Below are 8,894 nucleotides of genomic sequence, written 5' to 3'. Positions count from 1 at the left end.
ATATGAATCAGTCGAACTCGAAATATATCAAAAGACGTAACGCATTTTCCTGATTCCTGATTGGCTTCTCATTTTGTTTTGAATGTAGACACAGAAAGCGGGAACTTTGAAAATCGATATTGTACAAAATTATCAATTATCCAAGTAATTATTTAATAAAAACGTAATAATTTGACCGTTGTACATCTTTTTGATGTTTTTATTGTCGTTGTACACTTTTCTAATGTTTTATTATATTATGATATGTAAATTGCTTATGTCACGAGCACCGATATGTATGTTCAGGGTTTTCAAGTGACGTGCTATTCCAACGACATATAGTTATTGTAGTGTGGCTCCAATCCTGTTTCGAAGTCGAACATCGAACGGACCTCTCTTTCTATCTCTAAACGTTAGAAAAAGAGGTTGGTTCGAATTTTGACTTTGTACATGGTATCGAGCTAACAATACGGCCGTCAGAATTGGAATAGGGCATAGAAAGCGAGGGTTAATCTAGAAAGTCTACCTGTATATTTATTTTTACACAATTGTCAATAAGCCAAGTAATTATTTAGTAAAAACATAATAATTTGATCGTGGCTGCCAGCCCAAGCCGGCTAGATAAGGTACGAAAGAGCCTTTACAAAAATACAGGTCGGCTTTTTTTTAAAGTGAATAAGTCTTGCAGGGTTGCCAGATTGGATGACGCTTAATCATACTCAGCGTTTAAACTTGTAAAATTTTCTATACGCTTAGAATAAATATATATTTTTAATATCTATTTTAAACTTGTTTGTTATAATGGATTATTATTTTTAGAAATTAGTATAGGAATTGAATATTTATACGTTTAATACTGCGTGCTTAGTGTTACCAACTTAAATTTAGAAAAGAAAACCGACTCCTGAAATTGGTACCTTTTAGCTTCTTCGCACGAGGTAGGTACCTTTTTGTAGTTTCGCTGAAGATAGGTACCTTTTTGCGGCTTCTTGCGAGAAAAGTACCTTTTTGCTGCTGCGTTCGATATAGATACCCTTTTGCTTTTTCGCGCGAGATAGGTACCTTTTTGTTGTTTTGCCCGAGATAGGTAACTTTTTGCTGATACGCTCAAGATATGTACCCTTTTGCTACTGCGCTCGAAATAGTTACCTTTTTGCTATATCATCTGAGATAGGCCCTTGTTCCTCCCACCCGACGTCATGTTTGGTACATGTAATTCTTCATTGGATAATTCTCTACAAGCCTCTATACTTTTTCGTCACATTTTTAAACCCTAAAAAATTATTCCAAAAACTCAAGTGATTCGTTCTCGATCGTTCTCCTCTAAAAAAAAGCATTTTTGAGCCACCTCAATGAAGACGCATATAGATACTGTGACCTAAAAGAGATTTTTTTTATGAAGTTTTATTCAAGCATTCCAAATGCAAAGAAGAAATATCTGAGCGCGAAACGCGAGGTAACCCATCATGGAGCGCGAAGCGCAAGATTCAACAGACGCGCGCTGAAACTTGCGAGCCGCGCACAGCACGCGATGAGAATCTGCCCGCAGAATTTCACCCTAACTCATGGCCTTAGAAAAATAGAGAAGGTTCTCAACTACTCTTCGAAGCGAGCAATTGTGAATATTTTCTTTTGTTAATTCATAAGTTTCCCTAACTAAATATTTATTAATCAAGTTCGGATTTTCAAATCTTATTCTTAAATCTATGAAGAATATGTGGTAAAAAGTTTGAAAGTAAAATAAAGGTTTAAGCATATTTAAAAGTTTCACACTGTTATTGAATGCTTGAAAATGCACAAGGAGTCAAGCGCAATTTCCCACTTTCCTCAGGAAAGACTAAAACTTTTTTATAAATTCAGTAAGATCATTAAAAAGAAAAGGAAGAAAGTACCTCCGAGATATTTTCATGCTCTATCGAAGTAATAATATCATGCTCACAGAAAGATATCCAGTTTCGAGAAAATTACTACGAAGATTTCGCAAAGATTTCAAAAGTTTCTAAATATTTAACCAAGGCTTGTATATCACATTTCAAGAGTATCTGATGTGAAATAAAAGTAATTTTTTTTTCTAACGTTTGTTTACAGACTGACCTTTGTGGCATCAAATGGAGGAAGCTTGTTTATGGTGAAATGACTGCCAGCTTCGGGGGAACGCCCCTTGAAGATCCGATTTTGTCGAGCTTCTCACGCTGCCTCGCGGGAGATATTCTTTGCGTATGGCGGAGAGTAGCAGCTACGCCGGCTGCTGCTGGTTCGACAGCAGCAAGCTCCGGCGGTGGCATGTACGACATGGGCATTACACCTTCACCGGCTCCGCCGCCCCTTTCTCTTAATGCTGCTAAGGAGCTTTGGATATTTTGGTACGGCGAAGAGCCAGATTTAAGTGGTTTGGTATCTTCAGAACTTCTAAGCTGTGGTAAGTATTTAATTCTGAAAATGTTTTTATGCAATGCATGTCTGTTATGGGCACTTTATGCCACCTATTTTGCGAGTGATAGATAAGTTACCGTTTAAGGTACACTATATTTTCCTAGGACAATAAAGTAACATTATTTCATTAAAAACAGGGTTATACAGCATCCAGCAATCATAGAGCTGATAGGATATGCTGACATCTTTATGCTTACTAGCCAAGTACCAAGTACGCTCCGCGCTAGTGATCCGCAAATGTGTAAAAATTATGGAAGTTAAAATTAAATCTTACGTCTATGAGAAACATTTGTCAGTCAAAACATTCAAAGCCGAGATTAAATTGCCGAAATTGAGAAAAATGGTGGCGATGAACTGTTCCACTTGAGCTGAGTAAAGCGCCAACGTTTTTTTCTTCTTAGTTTTTTTTTACATTCTAATCTCAAAAAGAAGGTATTGGTTTTATCATTTCAATGTATACAAAATGGAAAAATGAGTGTAAGAAATCTTTGAATCATAAAAAAAGTAAAGGCTAGTTGAAGTTAATTCAAGGAACTCTTATTAACTTTCAAAATAGAAGAATATAAATGAAAAGTATTAGGAATTAATGTTAATTTTTATTTTCTAAAGATATGTGAATCCATAAAATTAAGAAACATTTTTGAAAACTATCACGCGATATTACAACTTTTTTTATAACGAAATACAAAAACAGAGTTATAAAATATATCACGGATTCGGGTTTGTCTTTAGCGCACACGCTTTTGCCTTTCGGTTTCTCGAACTACTCATCATTTCAACGTGGGTCGGGGTGATTTGCACGCGATCGCATTTTTCTCAGCCAATTTTAACAGTAAAAAGGTAACAATTTTAACAAAATATTTAGAAAACTGTGCTGAACAACCTACTTCTATGCAATGAACAAAAAATAGTTAATGAATATATGTAAAACTGAGAAATTGAGCGGTACTTACCTGACCTGATAATTGTTTATACGCAGCTGAAAATGTGAAACGCGATACCGATAAAACAGATCCTTGTATACGTTCAAGCACCGATAAGTTACGGTCTAAAACAGCCGCTTTGCAACCAGATGCACTGTTTGCTTTTAGAACCCCGGAGATATTAATACCCCTTTGAAATGTAGATTTGCTATCTCATCTGGAAATTACCGTGTGACAGCGAACAGCTTCACCTTCCAGATGGGCGTATTTTAGGGCGAAACCATGAGTCCTCTACTCTTTTACATGGCACTTCTGCTACTATCACAATGACTACGCAATTCTCCTGGGTGCTTTTGTGGCGACAAACATCATCTCGAGCATAAAGTCACTCGTATATTTTATATGGACGATCTGAACATTTATACTTTCGGTTGAAGCCAACTTCAGAATTCTATAAGTATCCTCGAAGGGTACACAAGGGAGTTGTTTTTTTATTTATTTATTTATTTTACGAGGGCCTGGTGGAAAATGTTCAAGAACACACCGTGAAGGGTCCGGGCTTCTCGATAGTGTGGGGATCTTAGTTGCCACATTACTAAAATGACCTGACATACCACCTTGATCAAAAAGTCTTAGGACTTTATTTTTAAAATCAAAAATACTAGTTTATTCATCATAATCGATATTGTCCCCTTCAAAATACTCCCCATCGACTGCAACGCAATTATGCAAACACATCTTTAAGTATCTTTTTCCTCCTTTTTGTTTGTATTTTACAAGTTTTTAGTCATAATTATGTAGGAATTAAGTAAAAACGCATTACATGCGGAAATGGAACGCGCATGAGATGCGAAACGTAGACCCACCTAGACTATACAGTGTGTACACTTCTAGCCACCAGCAAAGTTTCCGGATCTGTATGTATCGGTCATACATACAGATCCGGAAACTTTGCGATGGTTGCAGAGCATGTCATGTACACGCTGAGTAACTAGAACACATACTCTCCAGATAATCCACTCATGCGGGAACGAAGTACATATCTCTAAAGATACAATGTGACCCTAAGAGTGCTTTACTACCGTCGTTGTCGCTCTTACGGCGTTCGTTGCGACCCTGTCGTGCCGAGCGCTCCGAAAAAGATAGTCAAATATCCAAAACGAGATGTGCCAAATTTCCTGGAACCATTTTTTGTGGACAGGAGACTCAATTGCACGCTCTGGGCTTGACATTCCGGCCGAATGAAGACCTTAAAAGGGTCCTGCAACGAGTGTACCCTAAATTTTCGGTTAAAGTAATTGTTCTTGTGATCGGTGTTCTTGGAGGGGCAAAACTATCACTGATTTTATATTTGGCTTGCTCCTTTTCCTTTAGGAAAAGGCCTTAAGTGTGACCTACCGCGATTTTTCTAGGAACGAAAAGTTTTATAGCAAAAATTTGTGCACAGCTTAGCTTGGGCACAAAAAAGCTTTAAATTTGGGTCTAATTAACCAATGAGGAGCGAGATTCGAGCTTTAGCGGTCACTTGTACCTGTCTACAGCGTTATAATTGTGTGTGCGTACAAGTGAATGCTAAAGCTCGCTCGCCATTCGTTTTTTCGCCTCAACTTTGAAGCTTTTTTGTACACAAGCTAAGCTTCGCACAATTCTTTGCTAGAGAAGACTTTTTTTGCATATCACATAATACAAGGGGTTGTGTTGATGGTTGTGTTGGTGTTGGCCAGTGGCCACAAAAGTTCTAAAGTTTGACCGAATGGATCAAATTTTCCCACATTTATACCTGGGGCACTTACCTCAAGGAAGACAAGAAGGGGGCTGACTATGGATAAATCCGTTTTGTCGTAGTTCATAACATGTGTGGTAAATTAAATTTTCGACAAGAGAGCTGAAAGCAATGTGTGTGATGTGCCTAATGAGAGTCCTAAATACAGGGGATTGTTCAACTAAACCCTCTTGTGGCCCAGAATTTCCTATATGAACAAACCAAGAGTTTGGTTCCGAAGCGATTTCATTATTTTCAAGCCAAAGTTCGGTGCATATATTATCGGTCAGTACAAAAGATCACTGTCCTCTTGTAATTTGACTATGGTTTCTATCTAAAGGAATACCGCGGCCCCTTCCACGATGAGTATTAGTGACATATCTGCGTCCAGCTGGTTTGGACTTCCAGGACCCTTGCCGATCAGGGTTATTGAAGTTCGACATATCAGTGAGCCCAGGAAATAGTCCTAAAAAAATAAAATTAATTACATCTTTTTCATTAGGCTAGTTTTAAATTTGAATTTTTAATTTGAATTGAACTTTATAGAAGCAAACCCTAAAACACCAACTTAAGAGCTGGGGCCTGCCGCTGACAGGTAAGAGTTTAAATCAAAGTTAGACCCGTTTAGAAAAGCATACAGTGGCTAAGGTAAATTATAAAAGTGAGGAAATGGGTAGATTCATCAGTCTCATGTGTAGAAATTCAAGTGCACGCAAATTTCGACTGTAGCAATATCGATTCGTGCGTTTCAAGAATTACGATGCGAAGGCGGTTTTGGACAAGAGAAGCCGCGGGGGGACGTGCTATGATCATTAGAGCTTGAAAAAACAGCATAGCGATAAAGCGCAGTACCCCAACGGCGTAGCTGGATAACTGCGTCACGTTGCGCAACATTTCCATACTGCCCTGATGTTTACGTTTCGGTGAATATCAATTCAACTCAAGGTCAGAACCAAACTCGTGCAATAATTTAAATTCGCGTTTAAATATTGTGTAGATAGTCTGCAGAAAACCAAAGTATAACCGTGCAAGATGAACAGGAGAAAGCGATCGAACCAAATTAATTCAAACAATAAATGGTGAAAACAAAGTTGATCTGTGAATAGAAATGAAAAAGAATTATTTCTCTGTTCCTGTGAGGAATTGCAAACTGTACTTGGATGAAAGCTGGAAAAAGGAAGATTAGATATTAAAGGGAGATTACGTTGTGGTGGGTTTGATAAAAGCCCAGGAAAAAGATTTCAAGTAAATTCGGGCTTTAATTTTTCATTCTGCCCCCCCCCCCCCAACTTACTTTCTTACTAAAGTATTGTTGATTCATTGATTTTGAGCCAAAGAGAATAAGAATACGTTTGATCGTTTCCTAAACTGAAAGCGAATCTTTCAGACAAAGGTAAGATCCTGCCACTTTAGTGCCCACCAACTACGCACATGCGTGGTCAAAATTGTAAAAATATTTTGACCTCAACTCGTAGTTTCAATGTTCGATTGCTTGTTATTTAAAAATCGCGCGCTAAAAAGCACTTTCATATTTTGGTTGGCTCTAACGAACCATAAAGCATTCCTACGCATCTCAACTCTCCCTAGAGGATCTCGAACCGCGCTATTACTACTGTTCCTTGGAACGGCGCGTACATTTGAACAGCACTCACAAGGAGAAGCCACACGTTTAATTCTAAGTTTAACCAATACAGATTCAATCATCGTTTTGAATTTTTAGTAAATACGAAATTTTGTTTCTTGACATTTTTACTTAAAATTCGCTAGACATTTTTACTTAAAATTCGCTATCAGCCTCGAAAACCTTTAGATATATCAGGTTTCGAGTGAATGCAATAATTTTTTTAAATACTCGTTCGTCACATTGGATCCATCATTTTGTTTATAAAAATTCTGCATTCAGATTTGGAATCACCGACTCAAGAAAACATGCGTGTTTAAAACTTATTTTTTTACATTTTAATGGGCTGACTTTTGGCCAGAGAAACCGGGTCTCTTGACTCGGTTTCGTGTCATAATTGTAAATTTGAAATTAAAGAGAGAATTAATTTCCAAAGAAGGAAGCAGTAATAAGATTAAAGTAAAAGTTTATTTACCGTAGAAAGTATCCCCTCTGAGCACCACTTACTGTAGAGGTCTCAGAATGCAACTTGCTGGTTGTGTCGTTTATGAAAAGCTGATTATTATTCAATAAAATCTCGTTTGTTACAGACAGTGAACAAGGATCGTGGGAAAGTGGATTGTCATATGAGTGTCGGTCACTTCTCTTCAAAGCTCTACACAACTTGATAGAACGGTGCCTCTTGTCCCGAGATTTTATTCGGCTTGGAAAATGGTTTGTGCAACCGTACGATGGGTTTGAGAAACATCGGTGCAAAAGGTATGTATTCGAAGAGGTAAAAAACGAAACGCACACGTAATAGAGTGATGGAAGAATAGTATATTGTCATAGAATTGGGACGCAGAGACTTTCCTTCTGTTGAAAACGTTTTACGAGTACAAAATCCCTGTCCCCACGTGATTCGCATACTATTTTTCATTATAGATGCATGCAAACTCGAATAATTCCAGAGAAAAATGAATGTTGGATAATAAGTGCTCCATATTTGTAACGGGGCCTAAGGGTGAAGTCGCGGTAAGAACCCAATGAAGCAGTATTAAAGCGATTAATTAAACTACACCAGCTACACTTTATCAGCTGAAGAGGTTATGTTTTTTTCTTCTTCATAAATTGCTCACAAATTTTGCAGTACATACTTCTGTCGGCTTTTCGGGGGGAAAATCGATAAGTTCTAAGAACTTCTTGGGGTATCAAAGCATTATTGTCATGCTCATTTTTATCGAAATTTGTCATTGCATTAATAAGATATTTGACTACTGACTAAGCATACCGTCAGGTGGCATTAGTTATACTGACTCAATTATACGGGTGATTGTTGTTTCTAATTATCCCATCTGATATCGTTAGTCATATTCTTGTCTCGCTCAAACGCAACTGAGTAGAAAAAGGTGCAATGTGTCTGACAAAATTTTTGGTACACTATCGACAAGCGATTTACTTTTTCCACGGTAAACATGTCGAGAAAGTGACAGGTTTCCATGCATGTGCTATGAAAAATAATTTTCTACCCCAGTACACCATACATTGTAAAAAAAGTTTGTGGAATTTTAGTACGCTAAACGTATGTAAGAAGTGGACTCACGCGCAGGGGCGTGAAATTAGTATAGAAATGTCTAAAATTGTACAAAAGTGTAAAATTCTCAACTGAACTGAAATTTAATATGTGGCGTTAAATAAAACAACGGAAAGTGGAAAATTTCTCCAAAATATGAACCTAACCTCAAATACTTAAATCATTCAGATCATATTAAGAATATATGCATATATCCCGAAAGTGAGGTATAATGTTTGCAAACTAAAATGACCTCGCTGAAGTTTGCAACGTTTCAAAAAAACGAATTAACAAAAAAAATTTTTTGTGCGAGACCTAAAATTTAAAAGTTTCAGACAGGTCTATTTGATGAAAAAAGGTACCCGCAAAAGTTTCAACCCCCTATCTCATCCGTAACACCCTCCTTTTCAACCCCTAACACAGCGAAAAATCGGGAAAAATCCTCTAACATCCAGACCTAAAATTTTATGCTGCAGAATCGTTCTACTTAACGTTCGAAGATGATAAAAAAAGTATCATTCGCCTGTCTCATCCGGAACACCCTCGTTTTCAACCCCTAATATAATGAAACTGAAAAAAATGCTACAAAGTCCCCTAACTTCAAGACCTGAAATTTTATGCTTT

At 37.4% G+C, this 8,894-nt stretch overlaps 1 protein-coding gene across 1 annotated transcript in view; it reads left to right on the top strand.

Moving 5' to 3' along the window:
- LOC117181326 (mediator of RNA polymerase II transcription subunit 13) overlaps window positions 1-8,894 on the top strand; it is a 173,597-nt gene that overhangs the window by 9,341 nt on the left and 155,362 nt on the right. The window contains exons 2-3 of the mRNA XM_033373886.1: window positions 2,068-2,398; window positions 7,309-7,477. Of these exons, the coding sequence (XP_033229777.1) occupies window positions 2,068-2,398; window positions 7,309-7,477 (500 nt within the window). The remainder of the gene's footprint in view (window positions 1-2,067; window positions 2,399-7,308; window positions 7,478-8,894) is intronic.

This window comes from Belonocnema kinseyi, chromosome 10, assembly GCF_010883055.1.
Source record: "Belonocnema kinseyi isolate 2016_QV_RU_SX_M_011 chromosome 10, B_treatae_v1, whole genome shotgun sequence".
Taxonomy (NCBI): Eukaryota; Metazoa; Arthropoda; class Insecta; order Hymenoptera; family Cynipidae; genus Belonocnema; species Belonocnema kinseyi.
This window is presented reverse-complemented; position numbering and strand designations above follow the sequence as displayed.